The 24,172-nt window shown below is 50.5% G+C and overlaps 1 protein-coding gene across 1 annotated transcript in view; it reads left to right on the top strand.

Annotated features, from left to right (window-relative positions):
* Ttll9 (tubulin tyrosine ligase like 9) overlaps window positions 1-24,172 on the top strand; it is a 52,015-nt gene that overhangs the window by 9,922 nt on the left and 17,921 nt on the right. The window contains exons 3-10 of the mRNA XM_048810550.1: window positions 907-950; window positions 2,890-2,982; window positions 8,639-8,750; window positions 9,669-9,854; window positions 20,458-20,526; window positions 20,907-20,981; window positions 21,774-21,864; window positions 23,130-23,170. Of these exons, the coding sequence (XP_048666507.1) occupies window positions 907-950; window positions 2,890-2,982; window positions 8,639-8,750; window positions 9,669-9,854; window positions 20,458-20,526; window positions 20,907-20,981; window positions 21,774-21,864; window positions 23,130-23,170 (711 nt within the window). The remainder of the gene's footprint in view (window positions 1-906; window positions 951-2,889; window positions 2,983-8,638; window positions 8,751-9,668; window positions 9,855-20,457; window positions 20,527-20,906; window positions 20,982-21,773; window positions 21,865-23,129; window positions 23,171-24,172) is intronic.

The raw sequence follows: 24,172 nt of genomic DNA, 5'->3' as shown, positions 1-24,172 counted from the left end.
GTCCTACAACCCCAAGCAACCAAATTCTGCCAACATGTGAATGAGCTTGAAGATGAGCCCCCATGAGAACCATAACTCCAGCCATCACCTTGAACATAGCCTTAGGAGACCAGGGCAGACATTCTGGCTAAGCTGTGCGCATATTCCAAACCCACAGAAACGATGAGATAGTGAATGTGCATTATTTTAAACCACTCAATTTATAGCAATTTATTACACAGTCTCGGAAAATGAATGCGGATCACAGCTCTGTCCCAACTGTAAAGGTTGGCTGCACGGGGCCAATATCAGTTTCTCTTTCATACATGCCTTAGGGATCAGTCTTACCAGGACTGAGGGGACAAGCTGTTTTGGATATGGTTGGAGCTGAAATACACCCCTCTCCACCAGCCACACACACATTGAGGATTTGAAAGGTCTGTTTTGGGTGAAAGGAATTCATGTTGCTGAGTCTGATACAGCCCTTTCCTGGATTCTAGGTCCAATCAAACATGCAAAGTTAATTTTTTTTTTTTTTTAGAGCTGGGTATCAAACTCAGTGCTCCACATGTGCTTAGCAGGCACTCTACCGCTGAGACACACCCCCCAAATTAGGATAGACTCAGAGCCTGATAAACTGAGCTCTCGAAACTGGGGTTCAGGGTCGAATTTTGGAGCGCCAATAAAACAGGCATTCACTCTGCGGGTGTTGCTCATGGAACAAGCCTCCAGTGCAGTGGGCTGCTTGGGAATTCACCCTAAGGGTACCAGGTAAGTTCTGCACTGATTTTCTGGGCACCTGATGGTGGATGAGAACCTGACCAGGTTGCACCTTCCTGTCTCAGGACGGAGGCATGGTTGAGTGTGGGCTGGGAAGGCAGGTGGATGTACAAAACCAGTGACATCATTTTCCTTTTCTCCTTACAGAATCAAAATTACAAGGGCCATGGATTTTCAAAAGGAAAAGAGCGGTGAGTGGTTCCTCTCCGTCCAATTATTGGAACGAATTTCCTTCCCTTCCTCCTTCCTCCCTTCCCTTCCCTTCCCTCTCCTCTTCCCTTCCATATCACTGGGAATAGAATTCTAGGTTGACATTTTTCTTTACATACTTGAAAGATGACATTCCCTTGTCTTCAGACTGACATTATTTCTTAGAAGTCAGAAGTCAGTCTCTGTCTCCCCACTCCACCCCTGGCAGTAACTCTTCCTGGCCTCCAGCAACCTGACTGTGCTTTACCTTGGTATGTTTTTTATTCTGGGAGTGGGTATCAGGTGCTTAACCACTGAGCCACATTCCCAGCCCTTTTTTGTGTTTTATTTAGAGACAGGGTCTCACTAGGTTGCTTACAGCCTCACTAAATTCCTGAGGCTGGCTTTGAACTTGTGATCCTCCTGTCTCAGCCTCCTGAGCCGCTGGGATTACAGGCATGTGCTACCACACCCAGCTTCTTCACCTGACTTTAATAGCAGGTGAACACTAAATTCACAAAGTAAATTTGGAAGCTCTCCCTCCTTTTCCCTTTTCTGGAAGAGATTGTGTGGAACTGGGGTTAATGTTTCTTTATATGTTTGGGGGAATTCTCCAGTGAAACCATCTGGTCCTGAAGATGTCTTTTTTGGGAGTTTTAAAATTATGTATTCTATTTCCTCGATAGTCACAGAGCTATTTAAATGACCTGTCTCACATTAGGTGTGTATGGTGCCGAGTGCTTTTCGGGGCTCACCCTGTGTGGGTCGTCACATGCAGGTGTGCGGGGGCCTTGGCCTGCTCCTAACTGTACTTTTCCCATCAGCAGGGCCTGTGTCACTCCTTCCTAGGTAATTGTATCTTCTCTCTCTCTCTCTCTCTCTCTCTCTCTCTCTCTCTCTCTCTCGTCATCTTGCTGACAAATGGTTTTGTTGATTTGATCTTCCCCAAGAATTAGCCTTTTATTTTATTGATTTTTTTCCTGTTTTCAATTGTATTGATCTCTCCCTCTCCACCAGGCCTCCTATGACATCACCCCAGAGCTAGAGGGCAGCTGGTCACTGAGGGGGTGGGAGAGGAGGTCCAGGCTCTCCACGGGGTCTCCCGGGTGGGGAGGAAGCCCCAGCCTTGTCCCGGGCCTTCTCTGACACCACAGGGGCAGAGGCATCGCTTCTAGACTCCCTGGCCTTTGCTGGCACAAGTGGGGGACGCAGATGTTTTCTGCGGGCTTTGGCTGATGGAGCAGTTGTTCTCTGCCCTGCGTCCTGCTGGGGGGCTCTGCTCTTGTGGCTAAAGAGAGCAGGCTTCTGCTGGGGCTTTATTTAAGTCTGTGCCCATTGGCATGTCTGGGTGGCCATTGGCTGGCTTTTTTTTTCTTAGTTACAGGTGGACACAATACCTTTATTTTGTGTATTTATCCTTATGTGCTGCTGAGGATGGAACCCAGGGCCTCACTCATGCCAGGCAAGCGCTCCACCGCTCAGCCCCAGCCCCAGCCCTTGGCTGGCTTTTTTATCTCCACACCTGGGATATGGAAGCCCAAAGAAAACCCAGGGAATTCCCCACCATATGTTTGTTTTATACAGAATGTATTGGGTTTCAGTGCCCTCGTAGGAGGAATAGGGGAAATGACATCTGCTCCATCTTCCCAGATGGATGTCAGGAAGGGGAGTGTTGCATGGAGTGTGAGAGCTAGTCATGGTGCACGTGGAGCAGCCCGGTCGTGCCCAGCACATAGTAGGCTCTGGACAAAACGCTTGCTGTTTTTTGATGATTCAAAGTTTCTGTAATGCTCAATTTGATTATTTCAGGGATTGTCACGCTCTGATGCTAAACTCTGAAATTCGGGGATTCTGTTTTCGGCATTTCTAGCTGTGGCTTTGATCTTTCTTCCTCCCCCTTTATCCTATCCCTGGAGCGTGTTCTGTTGCCTTGTCTTGCAGAGAACAGAGAGCATTGATCCGGTTCAAGACTACCCTTATGAACACTCTGATGGATGTCCTGCGCCACAGGCCCGGATGGGTGGAAGTGAAAGAGTAAGACCCCCTCCCTCTCCTCACCCCCTCCCTCTCCTCAACCCCCTCCCTCTCCTTGCCCCCTCCCTCTCCTCACCCTCTCCCTCTCCTCACCCTCTCCCTCTCCTCACCCCCTCCCCTGTTTCTTACAGATCCCTGCCTGCCTTGGTTTTTCTCCCAGCCCCCCAGCCCAGTAGCCACTAGGACTTGCCCTAAAGTAGCGCTGACATTTATTTAGCACCCACACTGTGGTGGACAAATCACTCACACCGTCTCTGTCTCTAATTTAAGCCTTACAACCATCCAATCAGGTATGACAGTGTTCAGGGGTGTTAAGCCAACTGCTTAAGGTCACACAGCACGTAGGTGCCCAGTCTATTTGACTGATGCCGGGGGTGTCCTGTGGCTCTCTGGAGAAACAGAGGGATGCTGGCAGCACAGACCTGCTGGCTTGAGTCCTCCGGGGATGGGCCCAGGTCAAGGACTAACCTAGCTGGTCACTTACTAGTTCTGTGGCCTAGAACAAGTGACTTGACCTGTAGGCCTACGTTTCTGCCTTGGTGCTGGGCCCTGGGGCTGCTGAGGGAGGAAAATAAATATATGACCCCCGGCTGCGTGAGGGAGGGGTGAGGTTGGCATGCATGTGCCAGGGACCTGAAGCAAAGAGGCTCTGATGGGCTAGAAGCCTGTCTATCTGCCCCCCGCCCCTCCACTGAGGTTCGTAAATAGGAAATTCCGGGATGGCGAGGAGGCTGAGAGAAATGAGGGGCCTGGCTAGTTCCGGCTCTTCATTTTGCTTTGCCTTGAGCAAGTCCCTCGTCCTCAGTGCCAAGTGGAGCTCCAGCCCACCTTCATGTTCCACACAGCAGGAGGCCGGAAGGAGGCAGGGAAGCCATGCCAGACAGGCACAGAGGCGCTCGCCTGTAACCCCAGCAACTTGGGAGGTTGAGGCAGGAGGATCGCAAGTTCGAGGTCAGCCTCGGCAACTTAATAAGACCCTCAGCAATTTAACGAGGCCCTGTCACAAAATGAAAAATAAAAAGGGCTGGAGAAGTAGCTCAGGGGTAAAGCTCCCTGGGCTCAATTCTCAATACTCCCCTCCAAAAAAAGGCATGCTCCTCCCTGGATGTGGCTCAGTGGTTAAGCGCCCCTGGATTTAATCCCTGGTACAAAAAAAAAAAAAAAAAAGCCCTGCTAGACACTGTAGTCCTTGGTATCCATGATCTCTTTTAGCCATCCCCCCAAAATCTGGGTAGGTGCTACTGTCAATCCCACTTTACCAATAAGAAACCTGGGCACAGAGTAACGAAAATGCCATGTTTCAGAGGTCCCTCGCTTGTAAGGCTAGGATTTGCAGCTGGTGTGCACGTCTGCAGAGTCACAGGCTTGTCCCCGCCCCCCTCAGTAGGCTCTCAGAGAGGGAAGGAAAGATGAGTGAATATTCTGGATCCTGATGCTGCAGTCAGCAGCGAGACTGACTTAAAATCATCCACAAGAAATTAGGAGTCAGCTGTCCGTGGCAAGCTGTGGTACAGGCAGTGAATACAGAGCACTCTCCTTGGGACTTTGGGGACTGTTACAGCAAGGATAATGACGCTGATGATGGCAGCTACCACGGATTTTCCCTCTTTGAATTTCCTTTTTCTTTTTTTTTCCTTTGGTTCTTAACCCAGGGCCTCCCACATGCTAAACACACACCCTTACTACTGAGCTAGACCCCCAACTCCCTTCATTTGCTGTATACTATTCCACTGTATGGACATACCATGCTTTATCTATTCATTAGTGAAGGGGCACTTGGATTGCTTCCACTTTGGGGCTAACAATGCTGCTATGAAAATGCATGTATGAACTCTGAGTGGAACATGTTTTCTTTTCTCTTGGGAGAAACTCCATCTAGAAGTAGAATTGCTAGGTCATATGGTAACTCTATATTTAACTTTTTGATGAACTGCTGGACTCTATTTTCCATTTCCAACAGGACTGTATAAAATGTCAGTTTTTAGGCATTCTCACCAGTACTCATTGATATTTTTAAAATTTTAGCCATCCCAAGTCGGTGTGAAGTGGCATCTCATTCTGATTTGCTTTTCCCTTGTGGCCAATGATGCTTGACATATTTTCATTTGCTTGTTGGCCATTTGTAAATCTTTGGAGAAGTGACTATTACAACCTATCGCACATTGAAAAACCCAGTTCTTTGTCTATTTATTGTCGAGTTGTAAGTATTCTTTATACCCTTATCAGACACATGATTTGCAAACATTTCCCCTCATGTTGTGGACTTTCTTCATTGTGACTTTTGAGGCACAAAATTAATTTTTGACGAAGTCTAATTTATCTATTTTTTTCTTGGTTGCTTGTACTCTGGGTATCATATTTAAGAAAGCATTGCCTGATCCAAGATCACAAAATTTTACTCTTATATTTTCTTTCTTTTTAAAAAAAACCTTTTCAGTTGTAGATAGACACAATACCTTTATATATGTGGTGCTGAGAATTGAACCCAGGGCCTCACACATGCCAAGCAAGCACTCTGCCACTGAGCCACAACCCCAGCCCTCTTATGTTTTCTTCTAAGAGTTTTTTATATTTTTAACTCTTACGTGTAGGTCTTTGATTTGATTTTGTATATGGTGTGAGTTAGGAATCCAACTTTAACTTTTTCAATGTAATTTTTAAACTTTTTATTTGAAATCATTTTAAACTGAAAGCTTCAAAATACAGTTGTCCTTTGGTGACGAGGGGGATTGGTTTCAGGACACAGCTCCTTCTTTTAGCAGCTTCACCCAGTTTCCTCCTCTAGCTGCTGATGTGACCAGTACGTCTGTCCATGCCTGAAAGTGAACAGACACTATGAAGCAAGCAGCGGGCATCGTTGGAATTCCACCAGTATTTTTTACTAATATTCTTTTTCTGCCTCATAATCCATTCCAGGTCCACATTGCATTTAATTGATCTTTATATCCACAAATGTGCCCTTGATACATTCAAAGAGGACTCTTTATTTTACAGAATGTCCCTGGGTTGGGATTTGTCCCAAATTTGTCCCAAAGTGATGCGGTGTCCTCCCCAATGAACCGCATCAGGGGGCTCATGGGCCCAGCCGGTCTTACATTGGTGTTACCTGGGTCGCTAAGTTGAGGTGGTGTTTCTCCAGTGAAGATCAGCTTTTATGGGGGGGGGTACTGGGGATTGAACTCAGAGGCACTCAACCACTGAGCCACACCCCCAGCCCTATTTTGTATTTTATTTAGAGAGAGGGTCTCTAAATAATTTAGCACCTGGACATTGCTGAGGCTATGAACTTTGAACTCACGATCCTCCTGCCTCAGCCTCCTCATCCGCTGGGATTACAGGCATGTGCTACCGCACCCGGCTGGGTAGGGTTCTTCTGTAAGGAAATAGTTTTTCTCTCCTGCTTCTTACTTATTTAGTATTGGTCTGGCTCATTGATATCCATCATCTTGAGCAGAAATATCCACTCCTTGATTCTCTAGTAGGGAAACTGAGGCCCAGAGAAGAGGGCAAGGTCACGTAAGAGTCATTGCCTGTGGCAGAACCAGAATAGGGGCTCTCTCTCCTGCATGATGTGGCCCAGTGCAAGCATCAGAGTAGAGAGGGACAGGGAGCTGGATGAGGCCCGGGCGGCCAGCCTGGAATGGGGCTGTCTGGTGACCAAGGGTTTGGAGGGCAGATGGCCATGTCCCCAGGGGGTTTCCATCCGCTACGGAAGCCATTGCTCATGACTGCTGTGTGTGCAGCAACAGCCTGAGAGAAGCTTTGGAGGAGGCCCAGGCCCAGGTTTTCATTCATAACTCAGGATGGAATTGGAAAAGGGTGATTCCTGACTCATGTCGCTCCATCGCTGCCACCACCTGTGTCACCACCTGTGCAGGCATGTGGTGTTTGCTTAGGATTGTCCTCAAGCTGACTCACTCCTTTTACTTAAATAAAGGAACTTTTATATCGCTATGAAAGCATCTGTGGGATTATGCATTTGTCTTGCTATTGATTTATTTTCCCCCCATTTGACATTAAAGCAGGGACATGGCTCTTAAACTCCTCCTGACCCCAGTACTACGGATTGAACCCAGGGGTGCTTAACCACTGAGCAACATTCATTCATATATATATATATATATATATATATATATATATATATACACACACACACACACACACACACACACACACACATATATTTTATTTAGAGACAGGGTGTTGCTTAGTTGCTTAGGGCCTTGCTAAGTTGCTGAGGTTGGCTTTGAACTCATGATCCTCCTGCCTCAGCCTCCCAAGCCAATGGGATGACAGGCATGTGCCACCACTCCTGGCTCATGTTGGCATCTCTTAGAATTGCAGTCCACCACAGAATTCTCCCACAGTTGGTCATGTTCAGGCCAAGGTCATGGGTCACCCTTCTTGTAGCTGCCCCCTTCTTGTTCAGTTTCTGCCTCAAAGTTCCCCAAGATTTTTTTTTTTCAAAACTCAGTCCATTTATCCATAGTAGGGAAAAAAAAAGCAGGGAGCAATTCAAACACCTCTTAGTTTGAAAATGGATACACTGTAGTGTGTTCACTCAAGGAAGTGGAACGTGGTGGTTAAAATGACTGAATTAGACCCCATGTGTCAAATAAGGAAGCAGATTGCAGTGGTTCTGGCCAGAGCCCAGCGGCCTCTGTTCAGTGAGCTCCTTAACCTCTCTGGGTGGGCCTCAGTTCCCTCATCTGTAAAATGGGCATAACGACAGAACTTGGAGTTGCTGTGGGGATCAATGAGTTCATATTTGCACAGTACTTAGAACAGCGCCGGGAGGGTGGTGAGCCATAAGGATTTGCTAAGAAGGAAGTTGGGAAAAAACACGCCAGACAATGTCACAGGCCGTGTCCAGACAGAGGAAAGCCATCCAGACACTGTGAAGAGATGACAAGCCACTAAACCCAGGCTGGTTTTCCTCTGGGGCAGAAAGAGGAGATAGATGCAGGGATATACAGGGACCTTCAGTTATATGTACTTAAAAAAAAAAGTGGCATAATCATGGCAGCACTATTTTATTTCCTGATGCCTCTTTTGAGCACCCCAGCTCCCAGCACCTGGCTCCAGTCCCTGGATTTAGTCCATCACTTGATTTCCTGTCCCCCTCTCTGGCATAGTGGTGAAGAACAGGGTCAGAACGTGGCACCTGGTGGAGCCCGGTGGAGTTCTGGGGGTGCCGTGTCTTTGGTGAACAAGGCCATCCTGTCCTGGAATTGAGGGAATGATCATTGTCACCTCTTAGGGCCACTCTGAGGCTTTGCAAGAGGGGTCTTTGTGAACTGGGAAGACCTTTCAGGCGTGAGCCTTTCCATCACTTGATACCGTGGGCTGTGGAGGAGGAAGGCAGGTGGTGTGGACAGGTGTGCCCCGTGTTGCAGGGCCTGGTGTGGATTGTGACTGGACAGGCAGGCCCTGCCTAAAGCTGCGGCCACTTGGTACCTGAGCTCAGTGTGCCCACATGTGCTAAGGGCTCAGGGAAGGCACAATCTGCCGACGGTGGTGCCCATGGCCTCTGAGGGACTCCTAGTGGACGCACTGCCACGCGCCCTTCCCTGGGCCCCTCAGCTGCATGTCCCGGGGCCCCAGACCCCAGCAGTGCTGAGGCCCTCAGGTCATGACCTTTGCCTCTTCACCCCAGTGAAGGGGAGTGGGACTTCTACTGGTGTGACGTCAGCTGGCTCCGGGAGAACTTTGACCACACCTACATGGACGAGCATGTGCGGATCTGTCACTTTCGGAACCACTATGAGGTGAGCCGGGCTGGTCAGAGGGGACCCAGCCTGCAACTCAAGTTACTGGGTGTGGTGACGAGTAGGAGCTTGTTTGGGAGGGACAAGGACCAGAACAGAAAAATATAAGGGGATGATGGGGTATATGCCAGGTGGGGGACATGTGGCCTAGGTATCTGGCAAGCTCAATGGTTAGAGGTTGTGCGGATCTAAAGCCTGAGGAGCAGCCTGTTTGAGGATGCAGAATTAAGGACACAGGCTATGGGGGGCAGGCTGGTTTGGGGGTGCAAGGAGCATGAGTCTTGGGGGACTTCAGGGTGCAGGCAAGCTGAGAAGTTTGGGTCCGGAGATAGATTGGAGATCTGGAGGGAACCTGACCTCAAAGAGACCTGGAGGACCAGTGGTGAGGGATTTAAAATGTTAGCATAGCTGGCGCGCACCTGTAATCCCAGAGACTTGGGAGGCTGAGGCAGGAAGATCGCAAGTTCAAGGCCAGCCTCAGCAATTTAGGCCCAAAGCAGCTTAGCATGACCCTGTCTCAAAATAAAAAATAAAAAGGGCTGGGGATAGGTCTCAGTGGTTGGGCGCCCCTGGATTTAATCCCTAGTACCAAAAATAAATAAAAAATAAAATGTTAGTGTGGCTTAATGGTTAATAAATATAAACTTCCAAGTCAGAAAAGGCCGGATCAAACTCTGGATGTGCCACTTGTTCGTTGGCGCTCTGGGCAACCGGCTGCATTCTGCCCTGCCTCCGTGTCCCTGCCTGGGACGTGGGACAATCATAGACTAGAGGCTCTCGGTCTGGGTTGCTCTGACTGTTCCTGCTATTTTGTGGCCAGAGAGAGGAGGCTGGGGGTGTGCTGGGTGGCAGGGCTGGGGTCAGGAGCTGGGGCCGGGCAGGAGCTGAAGGCTCACCCAGCCTGCCCACCGCTGCCAGCTGACCCGCAAGAACTACATGGTGAAGAACCTGAAGCGCTTCAGGAAGCAGCTGGAGCGCGACGGGGGGAAGCTGGAGGCGGCCAAGTGCGACTTCTTCCCCAAGACCTTTGAGATGCCCTGCGAGTACCACCTGTTTGTGGAGGAGTTTCGCAAAAACCCGGGGATCACCTGGATCATGAAGCCTGTGAGTGCCTGGTGCAGGGGCCTGGGGGAGGGAGTCAGTGGGGATCCTGGGAAGCCCTAGGCACCCGAACAGGGACCGGCTCTGCCTGGGTGATCTGCTAGAAGCACTGACTGCCGTCCCTAAAGGGCCACTTGAGTTCCTTTTCTTGGCAGTATGTAGAGCCAGTGGCTGTGACTGCTGGCACGTAGTAGGTGCTCAATAAGCGTTTATTGAATGCACAAGTGGTCATCAGGACAAGGCAGGGGTCCAGAGCCCTTCTTCCTAACGTGGAAGAAAACAGTGGGTGAACCAGCCAAGTGCTTTACTGCCCATCAGCCTTGGGGTGGGCCTCACCAGCCCCATTTTAAGGATAGAGAGGCCTGGGGCCTATTTATTCAAGCATCCCACAAATGCTCACTGGGCTTTTGCCATGTGCCAGGCACAGACCTAGGCCCAGGGAATTCAGCTCTCAGCAAGTCAGACGTGGTCTCTGCTGTCTTTGAGGATGGACAATAAGCCAGCAGAGGATACATGTGTTGCATGGTTACGGTGTGCTGAGTGTCCTTAAGGAGAATGGTGCCGGGTGCAGTGGCGCACACCTGTAATCCCAGTGGCTTGGGAGGCTGAGGCAGGAGGATCGTGAGTTCAAAGCCAGCCTCAGCAACGGTGAGGTGCTAAGCAACTCAGTGAGACCCTGTCTCTAAATAAAATACAAAATAGGGCTGGGGATGTGGCTCAGTGGCCAAGTGCCCCTGAGTTCAAACCCCAGTACCAAAAAAAAAAGGAGAATGGTGTCAGGAGAGGGAACAAGTGGGGGAGGGACCTCCCCAGCCAGGCAGCTACTCAGAAGTGAGAGACTGAGATCTGAGGTCAAATTTGGTTCAAACACTAACCATCCCACTTACTGTGTGGCCTCAGGCAGATTACTCAACTTTGCTGCGCCCCAGTTCCTCGTCTGCAGAGTGAGAAGAACTGTGATACCTATTGCATAGTATTGTGCAGTAGACAAGTTAATGCATATAGTACCTGCTCTATAAATGATAGTCATTATTGAGACTATAAGAATTAGTCTTGATCTCTGAGCTGAAGGATGCCTGGGAGTCAGCCTGGAGAAAGGCGGAGATAGGGAAGAGCATTCCAGCAGAGGGGACTGCATGTGTGAAGCCTTGCTCTGGACAACCCTTCCAGGGTCAAGAAACAGGGCAAGATGGTGCTCAGCCCTTCCTTGTGCCCGGGCTACCCTCTCGGCCACATGCCACCTGTTAGTCCGCTTTTTCATTGTTGTGACCAGATTACCTGATGTGACTTGGAGGAAGAAAGGTTTATTATGGCTCATGGTTTCAGAGATTTCAGTCTGTGGTCAGCAGCCCTATCGCTCTGAGCCTAAGGTGAGGCAGAATCAGACTATCACACTGGTCAGATGCAGTGGCTCACACCTGTAATTCCAGCAGCACTGGAGGCTGAGGCAGGAGGTTCCCAAGTTTAAGGCCAGCCTCAACAACTGAGCAAGACCCTTTCTCAAAATAAATAAATAAATAAATAAAATAAAAAATAAAAATAAAAAGGTATAAGGATGTGGCTTGGTGGTATAGTTCTACTGCACTTGCATTAAAAATGTGTGTGTGTGTGTGTGTGTGTGTGTGTGAATGAAGGCTGTGTCAGAGGAAAGCTGCCTAGCTCATGGCAGTCAGGAAGGAGAAAGGAGAGAGAGGAGAGGAGGCAAGGGACAAGGTATCATCCCCAAGGGCCTGCACCAGTGACCTACTTCCTTCAATATGCCTGTAGTTACTACCACCTCTCCGTAGTCCATTCAAAATACTAATCCATCAAATGGATTAATCCACTGATGAGACCAGATCCCTCATGATCCAATGGTTTCCCAAAGCCCCACCTCTGGACATTGCTGCAGAGATTTTTGGGGGACATTCCAGATCCAAACCATGACACCACCAAAGCCTCAAAGGGCATCATCAAAGCCCCTTGAGAAGGCCAGGCTTCGGGAAAGGAGCTGGGTGTGAGGAGGAGTGAGCAGCCTTCCCGTGGAGCAGAAGAGCGTGGCTCAGTGTTGGCTGGCGTGGACGGAGTCAGCTGGCATGGGTGCCTGGAGGGGGACCCAGTGCAGGGCACAAGGGATGCCTGATGTACCCAGACCCTCTCACCACCTCTGCGTCCTGGGAGGCAGGGTGAGGCGGCTGGGGCTGGAGGAGTAGGGATTAGGCAGATGAACAGTGACACCCACCAGGGACAGAGTCGGGCTCCCAGCATTATCCTCTCAGACAAATGATAATTTGTGCTAATTGGGAATGAGCAATTGCATATTAGGTTGATTCCTTTCCCGGCCCACGGCCTTTGTTAGCGGCAGACACAAGACAGCTGTAATTAAGGGGTGGCATCTTGGTTGTGCGTCTTCCGCCCTGAAGAGAAGAGGCGCACTGCACTGTCTGTGGGGGAAGAGCGGTGGGGATAGTGGGCGTGGCCGGGGAAAGTAGCAGGGCTAGTGGGCGTGGCCTGGAGGGTGGCACGGCTGGTGGGCGTGGCCGGGGAGAGTAGCAGGGCTAGTGGGCGTGGCCGGGGTCCAAATTCTGATCCACCCCTTCCTCCTGCGTGACCCCAGCAGGTTTCAGCCCCAGCCAGCCCACTTCCTGGTCTGTAAACCGGGACTGAGCGGACGTGCCCGACGGGGTAGTGGAGAATTCAAAGAAGCTGTGCATGTTATACCCATACATCGCCCAAATTCTATCAAGGGCTTGGCGTTAGGTGCCCAATAATTGGCTCACTTTTCTTGTTCTTTCCAAGAGTCCAGGAAACACCCCTCTTCTTCTTGCCGCTGGGAAGCACTAGGGTAGTGTTTCTCAAACTTTCTGTGTCCCCGCATCCCCTAGGGATCTAGCTAACATGCAGAGCCCAACTCAGCAGATCTAGGTGGGGCCTGAGAAGCTGTGTCCAGCTGGTCCCTGGTCCCCAGGTGATACTTTGGTGAGGTTGGAAAGAAGCCGTTCCCAAACTGGGGCACGACAGACTCTGGCAGAGGCCATACATCGCGTCCACCTGAGTGGCTGACCCCGGAGGCCTGGGCAAACCTGCGAGCCAATATGTGCTGCCTGTCAAGTCCCCCCGGCCCCCATCAGCCTGCGCAGTCTGCAGAAACCGAAGCCCGCAGGGTGTGTGCCCGCGCTTAAGGAACTGACTTCTGCAATACTGTGAGGGCCACTAGTCCAACATGTACAGTCCAGGCCAGCAGACTGGCAGCTCAGGCAGGATTTCTTTGTTACAGTCTTAGGCAGAATCTCTTCTTCTCCAAGGAGCCTCGGTTTTTGCTCTTAATAAGCCTTCAAGGGCTGGTTGAGCCCGGCCCACATGGAGGGCACTACCTCTACTTAAAGTTACTAATTACAGATGTTACTCACATCTGCAAAAAAAAAAAAAAAATCTTCAGAGCAACACCTAGACTAGTGTTTGACCAAACAACTAGGCAGCAGAGACTCACCTGGCTGATGCGTAAGATGAAAGGTCACACCAGGTCTGAGGGCTCTTCTGCTCCAGCGGCACTCTGAGAACCAGAGGCCTGGAGTGTTAGTTCTGGATCTTATTATTTGGATACTACTGGGGAGAAGGGAATGTTAAAAGGTAGAACACTACTTTAAATTTGGGAAACAGACGTCCCCTGGGTCCCTCTGCTCTTCCCATAAGGCCTGTTGTTGTGACCTAGTTGGTCCTTGTCCACTCACAGGCAGAAGTTCTCAGGGGGTTGCTGTGGCCAGGCCAGTCTCTGGCAGCCCTGTCCTTCCAAGTCTTCCCTGAAGTTTCCCTGGAGCCTGTGACCCTTCATTTTCCTCTGCAGGGAGGGGTGGCAGAACAGCCAGGGAGAGGGCAGATTGGATCAGAAAGGCAGAGACAGCATTGTCCCCCATTGCCGCTGTTCAGGGACCCTCTTCCTATGGGGCTGGAGCCCAAACCATCTCCCAGCTTTGCTGTCAATCTTGGAGAGAATAAGAATAAACAGATCTGACCATTAAAGTCCAGCTTAGGGGTTAGGGTGTGGCTCAGTGGCCACCTCTTGCTGAGCACCTGCAAGGCCCCAGGTTTGATTCAGAGCAAAGGGGGAAAAAATGTCCAGTCTAGTGTAAAAAGCACATGCATGAACATCCTTTTTCCCACCTGAGCACTCTGCCCTCCCTGCAGCTTTGGCCTGTGGGGTGTGGGAGGTGGCAGGGCGCAGACCACATGGCCCACTCCCACTGCTCCCACCTTTCTGTGGTGCTCGGTGGTCAGGGACCAGCCTGTCCATCAGTCTGTGTGTCCACCAAGCCAGTCTAGCCCTTTTCACAGGGCTGTGGGTATCCTTGGTGACCCTGGGCTGTTTTTTTCTCAACCCACCAGCAGGAAGAGCCGCATTTGAACATACAGTTACACTGTGTGCACCAAACAGAGCATCTCAAACTGTTCCGCCAAACCCTCTCAGAGTTGGGATGCTTTGGTCAGCAAATAATAGAAAACCCAACCAATATGGCTTCCTGGAACAAGAGGGTGGGGCTTCTGAACTGTTTTAATGCCTCGGACCTTTTGACATTTGGTGAAATATAAGAACAGTGTTCCTATGTAAAATGGCATTAGTGAGGGGCTGGGGTGTGGCTCAGTGGTAGAGCACTTACCTAGCACATGTGAGGCACTGGGTTCCATCCTTAGCACCACATAAAAATAAACAAACAAAATAAAGGTATTGTGTCCATCTACAACTAAAAAAAATAAATAAATCACACTATTGAGATCTGATCAACATAAAATCTGCACACATTTGATGTACATAGTTGAATGAGCTCGAACCTGAGTATGTACAGTACATATCCATGAAAGACTAGTTTGTTTTGTTTTGTTTTGTTTTTTAAGGTACTGGGAATGGAACCCTGGGGTGCTCTACCACTGAGCTACATCCCCAGCCCTTTTGATTTTTTTAGTGAGACTCTGTCTCACTAAGTTGCCCAGAGGGGCCTTGAACATGGGACACTCCTGCCTCAGCCTCCCTGAGTGACTGGGATTACAGGCATAATCTAAACATATTTGATTACAAAATAACACAACTAGGGCTGGGGCTGGGGCTCAGTGGTAGAGCGCTTGCCTAGCACACGTGAGGCACTGGGTTCCATCCTCAGCACCACATAAGAATGAAATAAAGACATTGTGTCCACCACCTACAATTTAAAAATAAATATTAAAAAAAAACAACTATGTTGAAAACTAGGTATGTGTGTTAGTTGGGGGTCCCCCAAGAAATAGATGACAAACAAGACTCCACCTGCCAGAGCTTAGCCTGTGAGAGAAAATGGGGGAGGAGCTGGGAGAGGCTGGGGGAGTTGTGGGACCTCAGTGAAGGGGGAGGCAAGGAAGGAAGGAAGGGCTGAGGGGAGGGAGGAGGGAGGTTGAGTGGAACTTCCTAGCAATGAGCAGCCTGAGCAAAGTCCAGCCAGACCTGGGAGGCTTCATGCTGTCAGAGAAGTCCCCTGTGCCTCAGGAACCAGCCAGTCATTGGTTGGGAGCAGCCTCTGGACAGGAGGTCAGGATACAGCGCCTGTCAGCAGGCGGCAGCTGGCGCCCTCAGGGCCTTGCTCTCCTGCAGCTGAAGGTCTGTGAGGTGTGTTCTCAGGGCTGCCACACACATTATTAAAAGACCCTCTGTGCTATAGAATATACGTGCTCTTCATTAACAGCAGACCCCCGCACTATCATAATTTCAAAACCACAGGTGCATAAACAGCATCTTGAGATATCAGCAACAATTGTAATGTGATACATAAAAATAGCTGTGATTGCTTCTGATGGCAGATACTCCTATGATGTGTTGACCACACTCATCATAGAAGGGAACACAGGGTACATGGCAGGGTGTCAAAAGGAAGATGTTGTTTTTCTCATTCAAATTCAGAGGTCCAGGGGAATTTCCTTTAATGAAGAATAGCTGGACAGGGGATGGTTTTGGGCAGCTCGACAACCCCATCAATTCCTAGCCCAACAGGCAGATGGTTCCTCTTGGGCACAATGTGGTTGCCACAGCTCTACCTTCACCTCCTTATACCTCTACATGCCATGGGAATACAGGAATGCCCTGGTTTTGTGTCACTTTTGAAGAAGTCACAAACTCTTCCCAGAAGTCTCAGCAGCAGACTTCCCGTGCTGTAGATTAACGCCTGATCCAATCCCATGGCAGTAGCATGAGGGCTCAGACCTCTCCAGAGGGCTGGACAACCCACAGGGTGACCCAAATGTGATTCTTGGCAAGGGGACAAGGACTGTGAATGGCCACATTTGGTACAAAACCAAAGTTATGTTTCATTCTAATAATCCATTTAAATGTTTTCCAATCATAAATGTATCTTTATATGTAAAAATATTTTCCTCCCAAGTTATCAAGTAATATTCCCAGAAGCTACCCCATGCTTGCTGTATGATTCTGTGTATCCCATGGCACTCTGCAAGAGGTACATGAGTCCCAGAATTGTGTAGCACAGATTTCACTATCCTGGATTTATGACCCGCTGGCTGGATGACTTGGGGCAATATGCTTGGCCTCTCTGTTCTTTGGTTTCCTTGGTTGAAAATGGGAATATTATCAATGCCCATGTCATAGAAGCCTGGCACAAGGTAAACTGGTAAGTATCAGCCATGAACATAATCATTGTAATAAGTCTGGTTACCTATTGCTGAGTAACAAACCACCCCAATGGAAGGCCCTGAAACAATAATAACCTCTTGTTTTTAGCTCATGAGCCTCCAACTGGAGCTTGACAGGGAAGGCTCATCTGTGCACCAGCATCCTCTGGGGCAGCTCTGCTGAGGCTGGAGGATGCTTCCAATTTGGCCTCACTCGCTGGGTTGGCAAGATGGTGCTGGCTGCTGGCTGGGAGCCCAGCCAGGGTAAGGGCTAGAAGACTCAGCTGTCCTCCCTGTGGGCCCCTCATGTGACTTGGGCTTCCTCACAGCATGGCATCTGGGCTCTGCATCATGGCTGGGTAGAAACCACATTGTCTTTCCTGATCCTCATTAGAATTCTCACCCTGCCACTTCTTCCACACACCATTAACTGTGACCGTACTGAAGCCCTGCCCCCACTCAAGGGGAGGGGACATTGACTTTACCTCTTGGTGGGGTTCTAGAGAACATACGGGACTGGAGATGTTGTGATTGGTTTTGGAAACACCATCTGCCGGAGCTCTAGGTGACTTCCAGTCTTAACAACCCTGATCTATTACTGTGCAGGAAGTTTATTTTCACTTTTAGATTATTCCCTTGGGGGGGGGGCATCTCTTGGAACAGGTTTGTCAAGTTACTACAGTGATTTAACCGATAAGGACATTTCATCATCTCACACAACAAGAGAGCTGGAGGTCGGCCATTCCAGGTTGGGGCATGTGCATGGCGATGCCTTGAGGGCCCCCTGGGTCTTCTCCCTGTCCACTCTGCTTCCTCCCTGTGTTTAGTCATCAGATCTGTCACCTCATGTCTATGAGATGGCTGCTGTGACTGCAGACCTCACCTCCTCGGAAAAAAGCAAAAAAGAAGGAAGGGCCAGACATTTCTTCTCGTCTCTCTCCCTGTCTGTCTCTCTGACGCCCCCTCTCCCTCCCTGTGTTCCCTTTCTGCTCTCTTTCTTAATTTTTTTCTTTTATCTTTCTTTTTTTTTTTCCTTTGGTGCCAGGGTTAGTTAACCACTGAGCTAAATCCCCAGCTCTTTTATTTTTATTTTTTTTATTTTGAGACAGAGTCTTGCTAAGTTGCCGAGGCTGGCCTTGAACTTGCGATCCTCCTGCCTCAGCCTCCACAGTAGTTGGGATTACAGATGTGAGCCTCTGCACCTGGCCCCTCCCTCTCTCTTTATATTTTTAACACAGAGGAAAATCTCCCCAGAATGGATAAGAAGATGTCTCCTTAGCCCACACTGGCTCATGCAAATTGCAAGGGAAGCTGGGAAAACCAGCAGGAAGCCTTTCTAGCCCCATCACAGAGAGAGGGACTTTGCCTGCAAGGAAAGAGAGGGAGAATGGCTTCCGGGGTGAGACAGGGGCTCTGAGATCAAAGGGTACATAGATGCCTTAAAAGACACATTTTTTTTAAAGATTTTTTTTTTAATGTAGATGGACACAATATCTTTATTTTATTTATTTATTTTTATGTGTTGCTTAGGTCTATCCCAGTGCCTCACACTGAACCACAACCCCAGCCCCTAAAAGACACTTTTTAATTGAAGATAAACATTTAAAGGTGCCCACGTTATAGGGGTCTGCTATGAATTTTGACAAAGTAAACACATCCAAGTAACCAGCACCCAAGTCATAAACAGAACCCTACCAGCCCCTCAGCGTTTCCCCTCTGACCTCCTCCATTCACAACCCCCTAAGCCACTGACGGCACAGATTTGTTCTCTCTGATTCTGTACTCGATATACTCAGAACACGAATATTTCCACAGTTTCTAGTTCTTTCCCTCAACAGTTTAGTCATGTGATTCACCCTACGGGTGTAAGTAATTGGGAATTGCTAACTGTCATTGCTGTATACTGTTCCACTGAGAAAGTATTTCCAAGGTTGGCACTTTTATGAATGGTGCTGTTGACATGTAACAGACAGATGAGGCTGGTGGGAACACAAGGTTAAGGGAATAATTATATAAGACGGCCCCGCTGTGCTGACCCCCACATGCTTTCTTTTCCAAGAAGCAATTTCCCTGCAGCCCTGCCTGGCTTAGGTGGACAGGCTCTGTCACATTCCTCAGCAAACTACCTGTTGTCTGCAGGAGAAATGCAGGCCCAAAATAATGTTGAATAAAGGAACCAAATTCCCTGAGGGGGGGATTTTTGTAACCCTTTCCACAGACCAGATCCCGAAACTCAGGGAGATAAGCATAATTCCTCCTGATCATAAAACCACACAAGAATATATGGCTAAGAATCCAATTAGGGGGCTGGGATTGTAGCTCAGTGGCAGAGCTCTTCCCTAGTATGTGTGAGGCCCTGGGTTCGAGCCTTCGCATAACATAAAATAAATAAACAAAATAAAGCATTGTGTCCATCTACAACTAAAAAATATTTAAAAAAAAAAAAAAAAACAAACCAGAACCCATCAGCATGGGACAAAGTGCCTAGGGTTGTCATGGCAGTGGGGACTTGAAAGTGTGATGTCATGCTGCTGTTAGTCAAAAGCCAAGAGGTGGACCTGGGCAGGACTCTCTGGAAACTTCTCTGGGATCTCAGGAAAACCAGTGCAGGGGAGCCACGTTGTTCCTCTCAGAGAGGACCCACTCTCTCCGCGGGAGTATCCCTTTCCCTATCCCTTCAATAAACTCCCGCCTGTTACTCCGAGTGACATGTCTGAAATCTTTCTGACTCGATCGCAGAATCAGGGTTTGAAGGGGGGTCTTCACACTGCCTCAGTTTCCCGGAAGGCCCGCCCTGTGACCCTCCTAGGGATGTGCCTGTCTGTCCAGCATGTGGGAGTTCCCGCTTCTCCAGTGTCACCACCAGCACTTGCTGTTGCTCAGGGAGTGTGATTTTCGTTTGCGTCTCCCTGGTGGCTAGGGAAGCCCAGGACCTGTTCACTGTGTCCACCTTGTTTTCTGGGCACACATAACCCTGAACCCGGGTGCACAGAGGGCAGGCAGGGCAGGGGGCCTCAGCACGACCGACGGGCAACCTACAGCCCTGTGGCAGCTCTGCCAACCCCGAGTTTATAGAGAAGGCCTTGGCAGTCCAGGTGGCCCATGCTCAGAGGAGAACAGAGAGAGATGAGAATTTGCACTTGCTGGTTGCATTTGTGCTGAAATAAAGGTGACTCTGGGGACAGGCTCAGTAGCCACAGATAACCATAGGGTGGTTCCAGGAATCAGACCTGCTCCAGGAGGCCCTAGAAGCCAGGCCTGGCTGGCAAATTTCAGTTCAAAACAGGTTAGACTGGGAATGCTTCCTGCCGTCTGTCACAGCTATTGCGTAACATCCAGCACACAGTAGGCACCCAATATATACATTTTGGATGAACACTTTGCAAAGCTATCCTGTAACAGATGGGCTGTGTTTGGGGGTGAGGAGAGGGTGACTGAGCTGCTGGGCACTGTGGATGTGCAAGATCTGACAGGTGACCAGGGTGGAAGGGCCGCTGGGGCCCCCTTACACACAGGAGGACCACTCTGCAGCGCAGTCAAGATCCTTGGGCCCCAGCCCCTGTGAGCTGTGAATTCTCCATGCTGAAGTTCAGCACAGGCAGACTGATTTCGGTATTAGCAGAAGCAAAACCTAATTAGGAAGGCAAATTGATTTCCAAAAAAAGAATTGGATGATATGTTCCCAGGACTGTAGGAATGGCTTTTTAATTGTCTCCTCTTCTGCATTATTCATGCAAATGCGCGTCTTTGTGCGCAGAGGAGTCTCTCCTCCCCCTCCTGTCTGAGCTCCCTCCTGTGTTTAGCATCTTTGCTCTCCCAGGCCTTGGGAGGGGGGTCCTGGACCATTTTTCTGGGCCTGAGGGGTTTGGGGCGGGGGAAGGACATAGAGAAACGCTGGGGAGGGCTCCCAGGTACTGAGGTCAACAAGAAACTACCAAGCTGACAGTGGCCTTTCCGTGTCCCCCACCCCTCCCCTCAGGTAGCCCGGTCCCAGGGCAAGGGCATCTTCCTCTTCCGGAGACTGAAGGACATCATGGACTGGAGGAAGGTGAGTCTGCCTCTTTCCCTTTGCTCTCCACACGTCCTCTGCCCTCTCGCCTCCTCTCCCTTCCAAGTTCAGAGAGCCAGCACAGGCCTGCCCACAGAGCAGGGTTATTGGAACCAGATTGTTTGGGTTCAAATTCTGACCTTGCAAACAATAGCTGTGTGACCTTGGGCTAGTAGAAATCCTGGGTCAAATCCTGCCTCGGCCTCTCAACAGACATGTGTCCCTGGGGAAATCACTGAAGCCCTCTGAACCGTGGCAGTGAGATGGTGGGTGGGTGGGGGGAGCTGGAGGACCTGACTCCTGTGGGCTGACAGCAGGTGCTCAATTAATGCACTTCCCCCTGCTGCCTGCATCCCCATTCTTCCCTGGGCACCTGTCAGGGCACTGCCTGCAAGAAGTTCCAGGGCTTCGAGGCCCAGCCTTCCCGCTACTCCATCAATTCCTCTGGAAGCCATGTGAGTAGAGGGGGTGGCCGAGGTCCCTGGAGGGAAGTCTGGCTGTCGGGGTGGGGAGCAGTGTGGGGGTCTGCGGGGAGTCTGCTCAGGAGAGTGTTCCCAGCACAGGGCCACTGTGTGAGCCCAGGAAGTATGTGACCCTTGTCTTTGAGCCTGGGCTCCTCATCAGGTGACAGTGAAGGGGACAATGGGTAAAAAAGTTTGCAGACCTGGAGGGCTGTGCACCTGTGTGAGAGCATGGCATCATCGTCCCCAGCTGGGTGGGCAAGTGGAGAGGGGCCAGGGATGGCCTCCGGGCCTCAGGGGCTGCTGATGCCCTGTGGCAGCACCTTGACAGGACTTTCTGCAGTGATGGCAACAGAGCATATCTGAGCTGTCTAGTATCTGACCACTGGCCACATGTGGACATCATATCGAGCACTTGTCCCGTGGCCACTGATACTGAAGGACTAAAGTTTTTGTTTGTTTCCTTTCAAAAAATTGTGAAAGGGCCGGGCATGGAGAGACACACACACCTGTAATCCCAGTGGCTCGGGAGGCTGAGGCAGGAGGATCGAGAGTTCAAACCCAGCCTCAGCAATTTAATGAGGCCCTAAGCAACTCAGTGAGACCCTGTCTCTAAATAAAATACAAAATAGGGCTCTGGGGACGTGGCTCAGTGGTTAAGGGCCCCGAGTTCAATCCCCAGCACCAAAAAGAAAAAGAAAAAAAAGATATCCCAAGTAGAGTGCCTAACATAATTCCTTGTACACAAGAGTGCTCAATAAATGTTAATAATATTATTGCAACTAGGACCCAAGAAATTCTGATGACCAAAGAGATGAGATCCCTGTGGAGAACTACGTAGCTCAGCGTTACATCGAAAATCCATACCTGATCGGAGGTGAGATGGCTGTGCCCAGCTCCCTGCCCTTCTGACCAGTCACTCACTCACTCAGCAAACCTTGACTAGCTGCGACTGAGGGCCCAGGCTCACATTCAGGGCAGGGGGATGCACAGGAAAGATCTGTCCTGGCTGCTGCCCATAGATTCCCTATGGTTGACGTGCCTTCCCTCCCGCTCTGGATTCATGAAAATTCTCCTTTGAGAACCAATTCTTTCACGTATGCATTTACCCAACAAGTATGACGCCCCTCCTCAGTGCCAGCCGCTGGCCTGGGTGCCCGCTGTGGCTCTGCTCCCGTGGAGTCTATTTTTACCCTAGGTGAGGGGACAGCCTTAAGCCAGAGAGCAAAGAAATACAAGAATCCCAAGCAGCTGTAGCCATTTCGAAGTAAATCAGGCAGGGTCAGGGGACCCAGTGACACCTGGGAGTCATCTGTAGGTAGAACTGGAGGGAGAAAACAGGAAGAGGGAATGGCAAGGACAAAGGCTCCTGGTGGAGCCGGCTTCCTCTCTGAGGCCCAGGGAGCCTCTTCCCTTTGCCCACACAGGGGAGAAGGGACAGGGTCTGGGGGCTCTTGTAGGTGGCACTTCATTGCAACAGAGTTAGTGCCCCTCCCCTCCCCTATCTCCTGGGCCAATGACCCTCCCCAGGGGGCAGCCCCTGGGTCTCTCCTCCCCTCCCCCCGCATCCTGTCTGATTTTTTGGTTTTGGTTTTGCATGTTGGGGGTGGAACCCAGGCCTCATGCATGCTAGGCAAGTGCTCTACCACTGAGCAACACCCCCAGCCCCCACACAGCTGTCTGCCACCCCTCTCACCTCTGTCCCTCTTGCCTCCATCTCGATCCTGGCCACTGTCCTCTCCCTGGACAGCGGCACCAATAGCCAGAGGCATCAGACCCTCCAGCAGCTTCCTGCGGTTTGTAGAATAAACCCCAGAGATCGTGGGGACCCCACCAACCGTACGCCCCTCATCCCCTTCCTGTCTCTCCCTCGGCCCGGTTCTGCCCCCTCAGGGCCTCTGTCCTGCCCGAAGGCCCTGTGCCCCTCTGGGTCAGGTGGGCCCCTTCTTCACTGGCAGGCCACCACTTCCCAAGGGGCTTTCCTTGGCCACTAAGTCACAAGTTTTTCCCCAACAGGGACCCCCAGTTCCTCTCTCCTGGCACCTCATGTGTTTTGTGGGGAGCTCCGTCTGTGCACTGCTGCACCCCAACATCTGGTAACCAGTATTCGCTCCACTGATTAATTCTTTCTTTGCCTGACAGGACGCAAGTTTGACCTGCGTGTCTATGTGCTGGTGATGTCGGTGAGTCACCAGGGCAGGGGACAGGGCGCCGGCCTGAGAGCAGCTTGTGTGAGCCTCTCTCTCTGCCCAGGAGAGCTCAGAGGGGACATCTAGGGCTGGAGTGGGCCACCAGATACACCTCAGTTTCACTATCCTAGGTGTTCCAACATCTGGATTTGCCAGTCCTTTTTGGGGGGGTGGGGGGCGGGGGGGTACCAGGGATTGAACTCAGGGGCACTGGACCACTGAGCCCCATCCCCAGACCTATTTTGAATTTTATTTAGAGACAGGGTCTCACCGAGTTGCTTAGCGCCTTGCCGTTGCTGAGGCTGGCTTTGAACTCATGATCCTTTCTCCGGAGTCACTGGGATTTCAGGCCTGAGCCACCATGCCCTGCTTGCCTGTCCTTCTTTATCATTCAGTCATCCCTGGTAACCACAGTGAACATGTAGTGAGCACCTACTAAGTACCAGGCCCTAGTTAGTACCCAGCAGGTTGTATCTCTTCAGTCCTTCCAATAACACAGTGAAGTAGGTTCTATTATTATCCTCATTTTACAGATACAGAGAGGTTTAGTGACTTGCCCAAAGGCACACAGCGAGTGAATGGCAGAACTGGGGTTCAAATCCAGACAGCCTGGCTCCAGGCTGCTCTCTTAACTAGGGAGTCGCTGACCTCGCTCCACCCCCGCCCCTCACTCATTCATTCATTCAGCAAACGCCGAAGCCCTCGGTGTGCCACTCCTCCCTGGGCACAAGGCCACAGACGGATTGAGACAGGATTGGCCCCTTTCCTCCTGAACCTCTCACTCTGGCGGGGTGTCACACGTGGTGGCCAGCACCTTGGTTCCCTCCTGCATGCCACCGCCCCAGGGAAGGACGGGGTGGAGTCAAGGGGTGACGTTAGCGCGGCGCTCGCGGAGGAGGTAGAAAGGAAGAGGGGGCGGTTCCAGGTGGAGGACCCCAAGGCGCCGACGCTCGAGGTGTGCCGGGTGCCAGCGGGCACCCGGGTCACCTCCGCCCC

This window comes from Marmota marmota, unplaced genomic scaffold, assembly GCF_001458135.2.
Source record: "Marmota marmota marmota unplaced genomic scaffold, marMar, whole genome shotgun sequence".
NCBI classification, from domain to species: Eukaryota; Metazoa; Chordata; class Mammalia; order Rodentia; family Sciuridae; genus Marmota; species Marmota marmota.
The sequence above is the reverse complement of the archived record's forward strand: the minus strand, read 5'-3'. Positions and strand labels throughout refer to the sequence as shown.